Source organism: Rhinoraja longicauda, chromosome 11 (assembly GCF_053455715.1).
Source record: "Rhinoraja longicauda isolate Sanriku21f chromosome 11, sRhiLon1.1, whole genome shotgun sequence".
NCBI lineage: Eukaryota > Metazoa > Chordata > Chondrichthyes > Rajiformes > Arhynchobatidae > Rhinoraja > Rhinoraja longicauda.
Genome location: NC_135963.1, coordinates 29,622,264 through 29,639,611, shown reverse-complemented (window position 1 = coordinate 29,639,611; position 17,348 = coordinate 29,622,264). Strand labels below are relative to the sequence as shown.

General features: G+C 40.9%; 1 protein-coding gene across 8 annotated transcripts in view; it reads left to right on the top strand.

Annotated features, from left to right (window-relative positions):
- The window catches only part of patj (PATJ crumbs cell polarity complex component), a 209,155-nt gene that overhangs the window by 89,279 nt on the left and 102,528 nt on the right, over positions 1-17,348 (top strand). For 7 of the 8 annotated variants that reach the window (XM_078407277.1, XM_078407272.1, XM_078407270.1 and 4 more), the window contains 4 exons: positions 340-517; positions 3,924-4,034; positions 10,745-10,813; positions 14,673-14,823. In XM_078407277.1, coding sequence (XP_078263403.1) covers positions 340-517; positions 3,924-4,034; positions 10,745-10,813; positions 14,673-14,823 — 509 coding nt within the window. The remainder of the gene's footprint in view (positions 1-339; positions 518-3,923; positions 4,035-10,744; positions 10,814-14,672; positions 14,824-17,348) is intronic. The other variant, XM_078407276.1, reaches the window with a different exon arrangement.

The window sequence follows — 17,348 nt, the reverse complement described above, 5'->3', positions numbered from 1 at the left end:
GAATCAACTTTCTAGAGTTAAGTGTTGTAGTGTTATGTGAAACTACCTTTCTTTATGATATTAATATTCCTTTCAGCACAACAGCTTCCCAAATAATGACTAGTTCTGCCTTTATAGGTTGAAATTGGAAAACAAAAGTTTTAATATTGGCGAATAACTAATTAAACATAGGATTTAATCTTGACTTGTTAAAAAAAAATCTTTAAGCCTTAAATACATTGACAAATATTTTGCTGAGAGCATTAATTATTTGATGGGCTTGAATTTGGCAAAAAATAAAGCAAAGTAGAAATAAATTTTATTCTCCTAATCTAATTTCCATCCTTGTTTTCCTTCTAGAATTGAGCTTTTGCGAGTACCAGGTGAATCACTTGGCATCAGTATTGTTGGTGGTAACACAGTAATAAAAAGGCTAAAAAATGGTGAAGAATTAAGAGGAATTTTTATTAAACATGTCTTGGAGGAGAGTCCAGCCGGAAGATCCAATGCTTTGAAGACAGGAGACAAAATTATTGAGGTAAATTATTTTGTAAGATATTATAATTATATCAATCACTGTTCGTTCTTAATGAGCTATAGTAACGTCTGCCATAGTTGATGATTGTGGCTGACTGGTCCACTGAAGATTTTCTTTTAGGTGCAAAGAGAAACATGAATATTAAAGCATTCAATCAAACCAGTATGATGTACAGCTATGGAACTATTTGTACTGCTATTTAAACATTATGCTAAAGTTAAAATGTAGCATAGCATTCAGGGCATTTTATAATTTAACAGCATTCCCTTAATGATTTTGGAGGTTTCATTTTTGGGCCTCAGTAAATCACCTTTTTTCATTGAATCTTGGTTCGGTAATTCTGTAAATACAATATTTATTTGACAAACAGATAGATTTTCGTGAGGAGGGGAAATTTGTCTTGTACTGATAAATTACATTTTAAAATTGACTCACTTTGTTCAAAAAGACTTCACTTCCCATTATTCCAAAGTGCAATAATTTGGGTTCCACAGATCACTGGGGTAGAAAATTTCAAAGGTCCATGATCCTCAATGAATAAATCCCCCATTATCACTGTCTTCAATAGATAACCTCTTGTTCTTAAACAATGCTCCCTAACTCCAGAATTCTCCATTTTATAACTGTGATCCTAGTTCTATACATCTTAAACAGAGGAAAATTCCTCTCCATATAATTTTGTGCGTTTCAATAATATTTCCCCTCATTCTTCAAAAGCCCAGAGAATACAAGCCTATTGTACTCAGTTTTTACTTATACAATGTCCTTCCAATCCTGAAACCACTCTTGTGAATCTTCATAGCATCCTATGTACAAGAAACACTTAATTTATTGGGTTAAGAGACCAAAAGTGTACACAATACTCCGAGTATGGTCTCTTAAGTCCCTATATAATTACAGTAAAATCTCATTCTTCAATTCAAAATTTTTTGTAATAAATGCTCAAACACATTGAATACTTAATTACTCAATTTCCCTCATCATATCTTCTCATACTGCACAATTAGTTCATACCAATAAAGATATCCATCTAACCTAGTCCTATTTGCCCAGGCCTAGTCCATATATCCCTCTAAACATTTCCTAAACATTTATTTGTTCAAATGTTTTTAAAATATTATTATTGTACCTGCCCCAACTGTTTTATCTGGTGGCTCGTTCCATATACCCACCAGTCTGTGTAAAATAAAATGGCCATCAGGTTCATATTAAGTTCGTACCCTTAAATCTATGCCCTCTAGTTCTTGATTCCCCTACCAATAAAAAAGACTCTTTGCACTCTCCCTGTCTATCCCCTCAAGATTTTATATACATCTATAAGATGAAGGCTCAGCCTCGTGTGCTCCAAGGAATAAAGTCCTAGTCTGTCCAATCTCCCACGAAAGCTGAAGCTCTGAGACTTGGCAACATTCTCAGAAATCTTCTCTGCAGTCTTTCCAGTTTAATGTCATCTTTCCTATTGCAAGGTGACCATAACTGGATCACTCATTGACATCTTTTATAACTATAACATAATGTCCCAACTTCTATACTCATTTCTGATGAAGGCCAGTGTGCCAAAGCCTTCTTCACTACACTATCTACCGCAATGCCACTTTCAGGAAACCATGTCTTGCGCTGTTTTAAAATCCCAAAACGTGTACCCCACATTTGCCTGAATTAAACTTCACTTGCCATTTCTCAGCCCACTTGCCCAGCTGATCAAGACCCTGCTATAATTCTTCATAACCATCTTCAATATCTATGGCATCATCTATTTTGGTGTCATCTGTAAACTTATTAATCGTGCCTTATATATACACGTCCAAATCATTGATATAGATAAAAATATTTATAGCCTTAGCACTGACATCTGAGGCACAAACATGTCATAGTTATACAGCAGGAATTTGCCCAACTTGTCCATGCCAGCCAAGATGCCTGATCTAAGCTAGATCCACTTGATTGGGCCATATCCCTTCCTATTCATGTATCCAAGTGTTTTTTAAAAGCTGTTACAGTATCTGCCACAACTACTTCCTCTGGCAGTTTGTTCCATATATCCACCAACCTCTCAAGTCAAAATTTTGCCTCTCGGGTTCGTATTAAATCTTGCCCCCCTCACCTTAAACCTATGTCCTCGGTTCTTGATTACTCAGGTAAAGTCAGAGGCCTCCAGTGAAATAACCTTCCACCACCGCCCTCTGCTTCCAACCATTCTGCACCCAGTTATCTAACCCTGCCCTCATCAACCTTCTTGGTTACTTCTTCAAAAACCCATTCAAATTCATAAGACATGATCTTCCACACACAAAAGAATGCCACAATTCCTGATCAAACCCTGTCTTAACCTATATCTTATCCTTCAGAATCCTCTCCAGTAAATTTCCGACCACAGATGTTAGACTTACTATTGTATAGTTCCAGGGACCAATACTTACTTCAACTGTTCTCTCGTTTTGGAGCAGTGTGCACAGTATCAGAATTAGTTCAGGCAATTAGCAAGTAGATAAATTTGTGAACCATTAAAAGGTAAAGGGAAGGTACTTCATACGAACAGCCCTAAACCACAGGGAATTGCAGAGAGTTGTAAATGTAGCCCAGTCTCCAGCCCAGTCACACACCAACCTCCCCACCATCAACTCCATGCACACTTCACACTGCCACAGCAAAGCAGCCAACATAATCAAAGACGTTTTTAATCCCGGCCATTCCCTCTCCCTTCCGGCAGAAGTTACAAAAGCTTGAAAACACGTACTACCAGATTCAGGAATAGCTTCTATTGTTAGACTAGTCAACGGTCCTAGGATGACACAAGCTAGGATGTAGTCTTGATCTACCTCATTGCGGACCTTGGACTTTTTCCTTGTAACTGTCATATTATAACGCTGTAACATTATATTCGACACTCTGGTATTTTTCTCTTTGCACTACCTGGTGTACTTGATAATGGCTTGATTGTACTCATGTATAGTAGGATTTGACTGGAAAGCATGCAAACAAAACTTTTCCCTGTTTCCTGGTATACATGACAATAATATACCAGGACAAATTTGTCTAGAGAAAAAAATGAAGATCCCCCTTCCCCCAATCTCCAATCACTACCATTCCATCACACCCCCTCCTGGAGGAAATAGGCAATAGACAATAGGTGCAGGAGTAGGCCATTCGGCCCTTCGAGCCAGCACCGCCATTCAATGTGATCATGGCTGATCATTCACAATCAGTACCCTGTTCCTGCCTTCTCCCCATACCCCCTGACTCCGCTTTCTTTAAGAGCTCTATCTAGCTCTCTCTTGAAAGCATCCAGAAAATTGGCCTCCACTGCCTTCTGAGGCAGAGAATTCCACAGTCATGCTGTGCTTCAACATAACATTAATTAAGGAAGATAATTCTAATCTTAACTGAATGTCATTGTATTTTACAGGTTTCTGGCATTGACCTGCAAAATGCCACACATGATGAGGCGGTGGATGCCATAAAAAATGTTGGAAATCCAGTCATTTTTGTGGTTCAAAGTTTATTGCCTACTCCACGAGTGAGTAAAAGCTAGAAAAGGTTTAAGATTACAGCACATTCTTTACTGAGAGCTACTACAACCATGTAGATTTATTTGATTGTCTTTAATGATTAGAGTGTAACTCCTCACTACTGCAGTTTGTGTAATGAAAGTTCATCCTATGGAATTCACAAATCATGACCAAAGAATTTGAGATAAGGAATACAAATTTGCTCTAATGGAAATTATCTGAATAAAAATATAAAATGAACTTAAAATACAGACAGAGAACTGAACCAATTTACCAAGGACAGTGATTGCAGGCTGCTGGTTCACAGTCGGGTCCACTTGAGGCATTTGTTTTGAAAAGTGACAAGGCAATCTTTTCGATTAATAGTTGTACAATGATACTTTACCACACAATTTAACACCCATTTCCAGTCAATGAAAACAAAAACTCCTCTTTTGCGCACAACACATTCAGAACCCATCCAAGCGTGTCGTTCTTTAAATAAGAAATTCAAAACTACATGCTGTACATGAGAATAAAGAATGTAGAAGCTGGAAGACTGTAGCAAAAACAGAAATTGCTGAAAACACCGAATAGATCAAATACCATCTGTGGAAAGAGGAACAGTGTTATGATTTCAGGTTGAAGACTCTTAGAGCTGAAACGTTAATTCTGTTTCTCTTTCCACACTGCTGCCTGACTTGCAGTACTGCAGTTGTTTGTTTCACCTATACCCTGTGGAGTTACAGCAAGCTTTCTGCCCCATCATACTCCTTCTCCCTTCTAACAATAATCAACATTCCATTGGCTGCCTTCATTACTTGTTGTTTGTGAATTTTAAACCTTTGTTAACCTTTCTTTCAAGTTCTGGGAGATCCAGATCTATCGACACAGCAACATTTTGTACTCTCTTTCCATTTATACAAACTCCTTTTCAGTTTACTTTAGACATGCAGCGTGGAAACAGGTTCTTTACCCCACTGTGTCCATGCTGATCAGCGATTACCCCGTCCACTAGCACTGTCCTATACACCAGGGACAACTTACAATTTACAGAAGCCAATTAACCTACAAACCTATATCTCTCCATTTGGCTTGACATTTAATTTCTCTCCATTCCTTAATGACACCCTTGGTCTCCTTTTCACCTCTAGGTTTTGTCACTTACTCCACCCACCTGTCAATCAAAATCCTCCTCACTGGATCCACCTAACACTTAAACATAGAAACGTAGAAAATTGGTGCAGGAGGAGGCCATTTGGCCCATCGAGCCAGCACCGCCATTCATTGTGATCATGGCTGATCATCCACAATCAGTTACCTGTGCCTGCCTTCTCTCCTGTATCCCTTGATTCCACTAGCACCTAGAGCTCTATCTAACTCTCTTTTAAATTCATCCAGTGAATTGGCCTCCACTGCCTTCTATGGCACAGAATTCCACAAATTCACAACTCTCTGGGTGAAAAGGTTTCTTCTCACCTCAGTTTTAAATGGCCTCCCCTTTATTCTTGGACTGTGGCCCCTGGTTCTCGACTCCCCCAACATTGGGAACATTTTTCCTGCATCTAGCTTGTCCAGTCCTTTTATAATTTTATATGTCTCTATAAGATCCCCTCTCATTCTTCTAAACTCCAGTGAATACAAGCCCAGTCTTTCCAATCTTTCCTCATATGACAGTCCCGCCATAGACAATAGACAATAGACAATAGGTGCAGGAGTAGGCCATTCAGCCCTTCGAGCCAGCACCGCCATTCAATGCGATCATGGCTGATCACTCTCAATCAGTAACCCGTTCCTGCCTTCTCCCCATACCCCCTCACTCCGCTATCCTTAAGAGCTCTATCCAGCTCTCTCTTGAAAGCATCCAACGAACTGGCCTCCACTGCCTTCTGAGGCAGAGAATTCCACAATTCACCACTCTCTGACTGAAAAAGTTCTTCCTCATCTCCGTTCTAAATGGCCTACCCCTTATTCTTAAACTGTGGCCCCTTGTTCTGGACTCCCACAACATTGGGAACATGTTTCCTGCCCCTAATTATCTTATATGTTTCAATAAGATCCCCCCTCATCCTTCTAAATTCCAGTGTATACAAGCCCAATCGCTCCAGCCTTTCAACATACGACAGTCCCGCCATTCCGGGAATTAACCTAGTGAACCTACGCTGCATAGCAAGAATATCCTTCCTCAAATTTGGAGACCAAAACTGCACACAGTACTCCAGGTGCGGTCTCACCAGGGCCCGGTACAACTGTAGAAGGACCTCTTTGCTCCTATACTCAACTCCTCTTGTTACGAAGGCCAACATTCCATTGGCTTTCTTCACTGCCTGCTGTACCTGCATGCTTCCTTTCATTGACTGATGCACTAGGACACCCAGATCTCGTTGAACTCCCCCTCCTCCTAACTTGACACCATTCAGATAATAATCTGCCTTTCTATTCTTACTTCCAAAGTGAATAACCTCACACTTATCTACATTAAACTGCATCTGCCATGTATCCGCCCACTCACACAACCTGTCCAAGTCACCCTGCAGCCTTATTGCATCTTCCTCACAATTCACACTACCCCCCAGCTTAGTATCATCTGCAAATTTGCTAATGGTACTTTTAATCCCTTCGTCTAAGTCATTAATGTATATCGTAAATAGCTGGGGTCCCAGCACCGAACCTTGTGGTACCCCACTGGTCACTGCCTGCCATTCCGAAAGGGACCCATTTATCCCCACTCTTTGCTTTCTGTCTGTCAACCAATTTTCTATCCATGTCAGTACCCTACCCCCAATACCATGTGCCCTAATTTTGCCCACTAATCTCCTATGTGGGACCTTGTCGAAGGCTTTCTGAAAGTCGAGGTACACCACATCCACTGACTCTCCCCTGTCAATTTTCCTAGTTACATCCTCAAAAAATTCCAGTAGATTTGTCAAACATGATTTCCCCTTCGTAAATCCATGCTGACTCGGAATGATCCTGTTACTGCTATCCAAATGCTCAGCAATTTCGTCTTATATAATTGACTCCAGCATCTTCCCCACCACTGATGTCAGACTAACTGGTCTATAATTACCCGTTTTCTCTCTCCCTCCTTTCTTAAAAAGTGGGATAACATTTGCTATCCTCCAATCCACAGGAACTGATCCTGAATCTATAGAACATTGAAAAATGATCTCCAATGCTTCCACTATTTCTAGAGCCACCTCCTTAAGTACCCTAGGATGCAGACCATCAGGCCCTGGGGATTTATCAGCCTTCAGTCCCATCAGTCTACCCAAAACCATTTCCTGCCTAATGTGGATTTCCTTCAGTTCCTCCATCACCCTAGGTTCTCCGGCCCCTAGAACATTTGGGAGATTGTGTGTATCTTCCTCAGTGAAGACAGATCCAAAGTAACGGTTTAACTCGTCTGCCATTTCTTTGTTCCCCATAATAAATTCCCCTGCTTCTGTCTTCAAGGGACCCACATTTGCCTTGACTATTTTTTTCCTCTTCACGTACCTAAAAAAACTTTTGCTATCCTCCTTTATATTATTGGCTAGTTTACCCTCGTACCTCATCTTTTCTCCCCGTATTGCCTTTTTAGTTAACTTTTGTTGCTCTTTAAAAGAGTCCCAATCCTCTGTCTTCCCACTCTTCTTTGCTATGTTATACTTCCTCTCCTTAATTTTTATGCTGTCCCTGACTTCCCTTGTCAGCCACAGGTGTCTCTTACTCCCCTTAGAGTCTTTCCACCTCTTTGGAATAAATTGATCCTGCAACCTCTGCATTATTCCCAGGAATACCTGCCATTGCTGTTCTACCGTCTTCCCTGCTAGGGCCTCCTTCCAGTCAATTTTGGCCAGCTCCTGCCTCATGCCTCTGTAATCCCCTTTGCTATACTGTAATACCGACACTTCCGATTTTCCCTTCTGCCTTTCCATTTGCAGAGTAAAACTTATCATGTTGTGATCACTGCCTCCTAATGGCTCTTTTACCTCTAGTCCCCTTATCAGATCAGGATCATTACACAACACTAAATCGAGAATTGCCTTCTCCCTGGTAGGCTCCAGTACAAGCTGTTCTAAGGATCCATCTCGAAGGCACTCTACAAACTCTCTTTCCTTGGGTACATTTCCAACCTGATTTTCCCAGTCTACCTGCATGTTGAAATCTCCCATAACCACCGTAGCATTACATTTTTGACATGCCAATTTTATCTCCTGATTCATCTTGCACCCGATGTCGAGGCTACTGTTTGGGGGCCTATAGATAACTCCCATTAGGGTCTTTTTACCCTTACAATTTCTCATTTCTATCCATACTGATTCAACATCTCCTGATTCTATGTCACCCCTTGCAAGGGAATGAATATCATTCCTTACCATCAGAGCAACCCCACCCCCTCTGCCCACCTGTCTGTCTTTTCTATACGTTGTGTACCCCTGAATATTTAGTTCCCAGCCCTGGTCCTCTTGTAGCCATGTCTCAGTGATCCCTACAACATCATACTTGCCCATGACTAACTGAGCCTCAAGCTCATCCACTTTATTTTTTATACTACGCGCATTTAAGTACAACACTTTAACTTCTGTATTTACCTCCCCTCTCACATCGGTCACAATTGGCCCTGCCCTTAATTTCTTTTCCCCTCTAGAACTTCTGTTCCCATTCTTCCGAGAGTCTTTTGCAATATCTCCTGTATTCCCTTTTACCTCATCTTCATATTCACAATTTGTTAACCCCTCCCCCCCCACTACTTAGTTTAAAGCCACAGGTGTCACACTAGCAAACCTGCCTGCCAGAATGTTTGTCCCCCTGCTGTTAAGATGTAACCCGTCTCTTTTGTACAAGTCACCCCTAGCCCAGAAGAGATCCCAGTGGTCCAGAAATCTAAATCCCTGCTCTCTGCACCAGCCCCTCAGCCATAAATTCATACCCTCTATCTCTCTGTTCCTGGCCTCACCAGCACGAGGTACCGGTAGCAGTCCAGAGATAACCACCTTCGACGTCCTACTTCTCAGTGTTTTTCCCAACTCTCTAAACTCCCGCTGTAGCACCTCCTTCCTCTTCCGCCCGACGTCATTCGTGCCCACGTGCACAACGACTTCAGGTTGATCGCCTTCCCTCTCTAGGGTTTTCTGAAGCCGGTCCGTGATGTGTTGAACCCTGGCACCAGGGAGGCAACAGACCATCCTCAAGTCCCTCCTGCTGCCACAGAATCTTCTGTCCGTCCCTCGGACGATGGAGTCACCGACCACTACGGCTCTTCCTGACTTCGGTCTCCCCTGTCGAGTATCCTTGCCAACAGGTCCGCCACTCGGACTGGAAACGTCTTCTGCCCCGACAGTTCCCAAGAGGGTATACCTATTTGCAATAGGCACAGCCACTGGGGTCTCCTGTAGTCCTCGTCCACTCCCCCCTGAAACAGTCTCCCACCTTCGCTCGACCTGGACCCTTGGCGTGACAGCCTCACAATAGGTCCTGTCGAGGAAACTCTCGCATTCCCGGATGGCCCTGAGGTCATCCAACTGCCTCTCCAACTCCACCATACGTCCCTTCAGGAGCTGCACCTGGACACAGTTCTTGCAGGTGTAGCTCCCAGAAGCTCCAGCGACGTCCCTGTCTTCCCACATCCTGCAGGAAACACACTGCACCAACTTTTCCGCCATTACCTTGTGTCTTAAAACAATTGTATCCTCCTCACCTCAGCCTCCTCGCCGAAGACTCGCAGCCAAAGACTCGCACTTTTCTCACTGGGCACTGCCTGATTGTCCAATTTACCTGACTTCTCACTTAAATTAACACTTACTTTTCTTCTCAGCCAACGGGCGTCCTTGCTCTGCTCCCGGACTTTTCAAACTGACTACTAGCGTCCTCTTGGCGCTCTTTTTAAACTGCCTTTTCCACTGTAATTAACACGTACTTTTCTTCTCAGCCAACGGGCGTCCTTGCTCTGCTCCCGGACTTTTCAAACTGACTACTAGCGTCCTCTTGGCGCTCTTTTTAAACTGCCTTTTCCACTGTAATTAACACGTACTTTTCTTCTCAGCCAACGGGCGTCCTTGCTCTGCTCCCGGACTTTTCAAACTGACTACTAGCGTCCTCTTGGTGCTTCTTTTAAAGTGCAGTGATACCTACTATATGCACAGGATTGTTTCCCCAATTTAAAATTGGATAACTTGTAAAGTACTTCCACGTTCCATAATTACCCGCTAACAAACTAGCAAATAAAGAGAAGTAATATCCGCGTGTTTAATGAGGGCCCTAGAGGAGAAGAGAAAGTTGCAGAAGCAAGGAACCCAATGAATTAATCATATCTTTTCAAAAATATAAGAGATAGCAATTGATATTGGAGCAAGATAGGATTGAAAACAGAGAAATTGGGTTTTCAAGATGAAGGGTGAGGCTGATCTTTCAGTGGTGCCTCAATGGGCATTAAGCCAATTTTCCAATACCAAAAGCCTAATTCAACTATGCAAAATAAATACAGCCAGCAATATGGTGGCTCAACATGAGCAGAAGGTCCCTTCTTACGGACTTAACTCTTTGAAACTCTAAAAAGTGGGAAAACTTGTTTTCACTTGTTTTGTTGTATCCTGAACTTGTGCAAGTTGAATTCCTCTTTTACGAGGAATATGGAACCTAAACAATACAAGTGAAAGTCAAAAAGATTGGTGCCCTTGAATAAAGTTGTATGATTCAATGTAGTAAAATGCAAACTACATTAAAATAGAATTTATTTCAAATTTATTTTTACCAGCCATATTCTGTATATCAAAGTAAACTTGAACAAAAACAAGAACAAAAACAAGAAAAAGATAAGAACCTTGTAAGTAACCTTGTAAAAAAGGTACTGAAATTGATCAATTATATAATTACTAATACGCATCCGTTAAAGATATTTTGTTGAAACATCAAATAAGAATGTTATTTCAAATGCAACTTTATTATTATTTCATATGATTTCATGATTATAAAGTGATCTTTAAAGGTCAGAAGTAAAAATGGGGAATGATGAAAACATTCTCAGTACGGAAGGTAACATATGTTGAGAGCGAAAAACAGAATCAATATTTCAGAACTGATGAAGGACTTTCTCTCCAGATTTTCCCTGATATGCCAAGGCAAATCTTGCTGAACTCTTTATGGAATCAGAATTGGTTCCTATGCTTGAGTGTACTGAACAATGAGGTTAGCATTGTTGCAGTTGCTGAGATCCTGATATACTGAATGTAAAAGCTTCTTTAGATATGTAAAATGGAAAAGATTAGTGAAGACAAATGTAGGTCCCTAACAATCAGGGATGGGTGAATTTATAATGGAAAACAAGGAAATGGCAGAACAGTTAAACGGGTACGTTGGTTCTGTCTTCACTAAGGAAGACACAAACAATCTTCCAGAAATACTAGGGAACCGAGGATCTCGTGGGAGGGGGGAACTGAAGGGAATCCACATTAGTCAGGAAATGGTGTTAGGCAAACTTTTAGGACTGAAGGCAGATAAATCCCCAGGGCCTGATGGTCTCAATCCCAAAGACATGGCCCTAGAAATCGTAAATACATCCCTCCCCACCATCGAAGGGATCTACAGGAAACATTGCCTTAAGAAGGCAGCTAATATCATCAAAGACTCACCTTACCCTGGCCAAGTTCTCATCTCACTGTTACCATCGGGAGGAAGGTACAGGAGCTTGGGAAATGTTACCTCTGTACCTCAGTACCTCAGTTCAAGAACAGAGTCTTCCCTTCAACATGGATTTTGTAAAGGATTGTAGTACTACTTCAGTTGGCACTATCATGGTTTGTTTACCAAATATAACTGATAATTTATTGTATTTTTATTTGTGCCAGTAAAGGTGCAGCAAGTAAGAAGTTTATTGTTCCGGTCGTGGTGCAAGTGACAATTAAACAATCTAGACTCGTGAATTTCTTTTGTTCCTGATAATGAATAATATGCAAGTACCTTTGCTACCACAGTAGGTTGAAGGCTGGCCAACTATCAATGAGTGACCCACATGTTGACATTCTCCATCATCTATAAAACACAAGTCAGAAACATGATGGGACACTTGTTTGGATGAATGCTGCTTAGAAAACTACAAATAAGCATTTGCAAAAGGGCCAAAGGAGTCCACTGATGCAGTGGTCAAGAGAGCGCATCAGCATATTTACTTTCCTTGGCCTCTGAGAAAATTCAGCATGTCCATGAGGATTCTCTTGAACCTCCACAGATGTACGATAGAAAGTATAATAAGCTAATTAGGAAGGCTGGCTCCATCCTGGGGGTGGATTTGGATTCATGGGAGGTGGTCTTGGAGGGGAGGATGCTCCTCAAACTGTAGAGCATCTTGGACAATACAGCTCACCCCCTCCATGACACACTGGTCAACTGGAGGAGTACCTTCAGCAACATACTGGATCCACCAAGATGCAGCACAGAACATCACAGGAGATCCTTTTTCCCTGTGGCTATCAAACTGTACAACTCCTCCCCCTTCTGTCATGGGGTAAACCAACCCCCCCCCCCCCCCCCCCCCCCCTTTAATATCATATTTCATGTATCTTGTGTTTTATGACTTGGCAGAGCAATTTCCCTCCTGGGATAAATAAAGTTCAATCGTATCGTGTCATTATAATGGGATGCATTTTAGCCTGGTATGGCAACTGGTCTGCTCTTGACCACCTGAACCTGCAGATAGTAGTGAATGCAACCCAGTCCATCACAAGCTCATCACTTCCTTCGATCCAGTCCATCTTCACAGTGTATTGTATTAGGAAGGCTGGAATATCATCAAGGATGTCTGCCACCCTGGCCATTCCCTTTTCTCTCTTCTACCTTCTGGGAGAAGATACAACAGCTTGAAAGCCCAAACATGTGGACAAGAACAGCTTATTCCCCACAAGGAATTTCATTGCACCCAGGTGTATGTGTCAATGAACTAATCCGGATCTGAGTTACTCACCAAGACAACTTCAGCAGCACTCCCAATCTAGCAAAAGAACCAGAAACAGGCCTTTCAGTCCATCAAATCCATAATGACCAGCAACCATTCATTTCTACTAATCCTACATTATTCCCATTATTTAGTCTCCCCATATTCTCACAAACCTCTTCAGATTTGATTACTCACCCACAGACTAGGATCAATTTTGAGTGGCCATTTAGCCTATGCATATCTGTGGGATGTGGGAGGAAGTCAGAGAACCTGGAGGAATCTCAAGTGGTGAAACAGAGAACATGCAAACTCGACACAGCAACTGAGATCAGGATTGAACTCCGGTCTCTGGCATGGTGAGGCAATGACTCCACTCTCTGTGACCCTCTGCTGTCAATGAAGGACTCTCCGTACTTTATACAAATTTAGTCACAGCTTACCAGCAAATGCAACATTCAAATTACACACACATCAAAATTCCATTAACAGGAGAGAAGACCCACTGCCAGATAAACTTGTGTTTCTCTTCTCTAATCAATGCTACTGGCAAATGGTAAAGTGTCAACTTCTCAATGGAATATTATTACTGCCTCAGCAGTTCAGTCAAGAGGCATCCTGAATTATGTGCCTTCCTCCCACAGTAATCCAACACAGATGGGAGTGCTCCCTCTCAATCAAGTCTACACAATGCAAACAATTTATTGATAGTCAAACATTTTATTGATATATGTACTTTCAGATACTGAAGAAATTTGGAAAAGGTATTGTGGTCACTATTTGCAGCTACGAATTCTGACCTATCGTGTACATTTACATGGGAAGTATCACAAAATGCTGGAATAACTTAGCAGGTCAGCAGCATCTTGGAGAGAGGGAATGGGTGACGTTTCGGGTTGAAACCCTTCCTCAAACTGATGTTTACATGGGAAGTATGTAAAGTTCCTGATTTACATGGGAAGTATGTGCTGTAGACATATAGCCGTGGAAGCAAGCTCTTTGGCCCACTAACTCCATGCTGACCATGAATCGCCCATTTTCTCTAATTCTACACTAATCTTATCCAACTTTATTCTCTGCATATTGTCATCAATTCCCTCCTGATTCTACAATTCACCGACACACAAGGGGCAATATAGAGCGGCCAATTAACCTACCAACCTGAACGTCTTTGGTAAAAGGGGAATAACTGGTGCACCTGGAAGAAACTAATCTGCTCACTGTTAGAACATGCAAACTCCATACAGATTGCACCCAGAAATCTGGTTTTCTCTCGCTCTATGAAATAGCAGCTCTTAAAGCTCTGCAACTGTGCTGTCCCTCGTATTGCTCAAAGCCAAGATTGATTGATGAAATGAATGTTGTTGGCTTCCTTCTGTCAATATTGCATAATGCAACCTGTAGGAAAGAACTGCATATGCTGGTTTACACCAAAGATAGACACAAAATGATGGAGTAACTCAGCAGGTAAGGCAGCGTCTCTGGAGAAAAATAATAGGTGACGTTTTGGGTTGAGACCCTTCAGTCTGAGAGTCAGGGGAGTAGGAAACATGAGGTATGAAAAGGTACAGAGGCCCAGGACTGTTTGTTCATCTTAATGTTGCTTTTTAATATCTCAATTCTGTTCAAAATATCTGTAAACATTAGTTGGTTGGTTTGATCAGAAGTATGGTGGCAACAATTGCTCTACAGATAAAATACTGTTTCAAAGTAATTTGGCCTTTTAATATCTTAATATATTTTGTTCCTCTTTTAGTCTCCGGGCTCTATTAAAGGTGGTCCACCACCACCCATGCGACTGCCTCCACCTTACAAAGAGCCTACAAGTGAGAAATTGTCAGTACTGGAGGAGCGAGAAGAATTACCAGATACTGGCAGGATTCCAAAGGAAGAAAATGAGAGTGACCGTAAGTTATGAAAGTTTCTGCAAGTTCAGTAAGATATGGTTACATCTCTCCCCCACCCAAATGAGGTCGTGTTCCATGCTGAAAAGCAATGTGCTCCAGACAGCATTCAGGCTTACTTTGATTTATTTCATGCACCATAGAACCAAGTATTTATGCAACAACATTATACATTTCAAGATTCTTCACAAGAACAATCTCAACAAAACTAGGATATGTTGGAACCCAAGTCGCACCAGGTTCCCGTTCTCACCAAGTAAACGGCTAACAATGACCTGTTTTCTTTGTCATCGTTACTTTTATGCTTATCTTTCATTCATTTGTTCTCTATCTCTCTCTACATCACTGTCTATATCTCTCATTTCCCTGACGTCTGAAGAAGGGTCTCGACCCAAAACATCACCCTTTCCTTCTCTCCAGAGATGCTGCCTGTCCTGCTGAGTTACCCCAGCATTTTGTGTCTATCTCTACAAACATTTAGTCATTTCCCCTAATATTTCCAAATTTGGGTTCCAACATATCCTAGTTTTGTTGAGATTGTTCTTGTGAAGAATCTTGAAATGTATAATGTTGTTGCATAAATACTTGGTTCTATGGTGCATGAAATAAATCAAAGTAAGCCTGAATGCTGTCTGGAGCACATTGCTTTTCAGCATGGAACACTACCTCATTTGTAGACTTGTGAGTTGAGCATTCGATTCATCATTGAACTTCTGGCCCTCTGGTGGGGTATTCTTGACAAATTTTGTGTTGAATACTTGGCATCTTTAAAAGCTTTTTGACATTCACTTGTTATCAGTTGGGAAAATTGATAAAAGGAAAAAATATGTGGCTATATTTTGTAGGGACATCCTAATAAAAATGCCATTGATTCTTTAATGATGTCACCTTTGGGCCTAATTATAAATGCTTGAAAAATAATGTGTGATTAATGAAGGTGAAATTCAATTCGGAGTGAATTCAATTCAATTCCCTGCTGTTTTCAGGTTTTGGAATGTTTTCAGTTCTGCAAAATTTCTAGGTCATTAGAAAATATGGAAACTCATGATTTTGGGAAACCATCTCTTTATGAGTCATTTCACTTTAGCTTTTAACAATGTTCCCTTGTAGGGTTTTGGGATGTTTTGCTTCAATAAAGCAGCTGTTTAAATGTGCTTTCCTGTATGTTGGTTGAATGATGTATAATTCTTATGGCTTATTCGTGTTTTCCCTCTTTGTTGCTGAAACCATCATACTACTGCTCCATATTCTGAACCAAAAATATAAAAATAATGCTGATTAAGGGGAGAGAGAAATGTATTGATTATTCTCCATTCAGAAGCTCACCCCTACAAAGTTTTGGATTTATATTCTGAGCAAATTCTTGATACTTATTTTTTAAGAAGATACAAAGTGCTGGAGTGACTCAGCGGGTCAGGCAACATGCCTGGAGAACATGGATTGGTGATGTTTCAGGTTGTGACCCTTCTTCCGATTAACTGTAAGGGTTTAGGGTGGAGGGGGTGGGGAAGAAAGTTAGAAGAGACTTGATACTCATCCACACAGAGGATTTCACTGGTGAACCTTGCTAACTCTTATTGCTAACATCCGGCTGACTGAAAAACACAGTAAACTTTCCAAGATTGATAATGTTGATTTGAAATCAATAATTAAATAGTATTAACAAAGAAATTTGGATTTTATGGCTTTTAACATTTGCTCTCCAATGGATTTGATTAAAAGATCCATTTAGATTAGACAAAAAGATTATATTTCTGTATTCTGTATTCAGCCAAAATATTATGTGGTGTAGGAAAATAACTGCAGATGCTGGAACAAATCGAAGGTATTTATTCACAAAATGCTGGAGTAACTCAGCAGGACAGGCAGCATCTCAGGAGAGAAGGAATGGGTAACATTTCGGGTCGAGACTTCTTCGTGTCTGAAGAAGGGTCTCGACCCGAAACGTCACCCATTCCTTCTCTCCTGAGATGCTGCCTGACCTGCTGAGTTACTCCGGCGTTTTGTGAATAAATACCTTCGATTTGTACCAGCATCTGCAGTTATTTTCTTACACTTTATAATGCCGATATATATTTGACAACCAGCAAGAGCAATTGCAAATGTTTGAAAATTGTATGTCTTATTAGTAAATGTAAAAATCATTTCCGAGCTCCCAACTGTTTGGCTGTGTACTCAAATTTCAATTCTTTAATGTGATAATTATGTGTTAATGATTTTTATTCACTAGCTTATTGACCAGTGTTACCTTAGTAATGTAACAGTTTGACAAATTCACACCTGAATAATAAGAAAAAATATTGCCCTTCGTTATTTGAAGTTGTAATTACAATGGAATGGATGATTTTGTTGTTGGATCTTAAACTGCAAAAATATCTTTAACAAAACAAACATTTGAGCATTATCCATGATTGCAAAGTTAGCTTCTCATTGCATGAGCTCAAATAAGTACTCAATATAACTCAATTCTATCTTTCTAATACTTGCAATGGTGGTTAAAATGTAAAACTAAACAGATTTACTTCTTG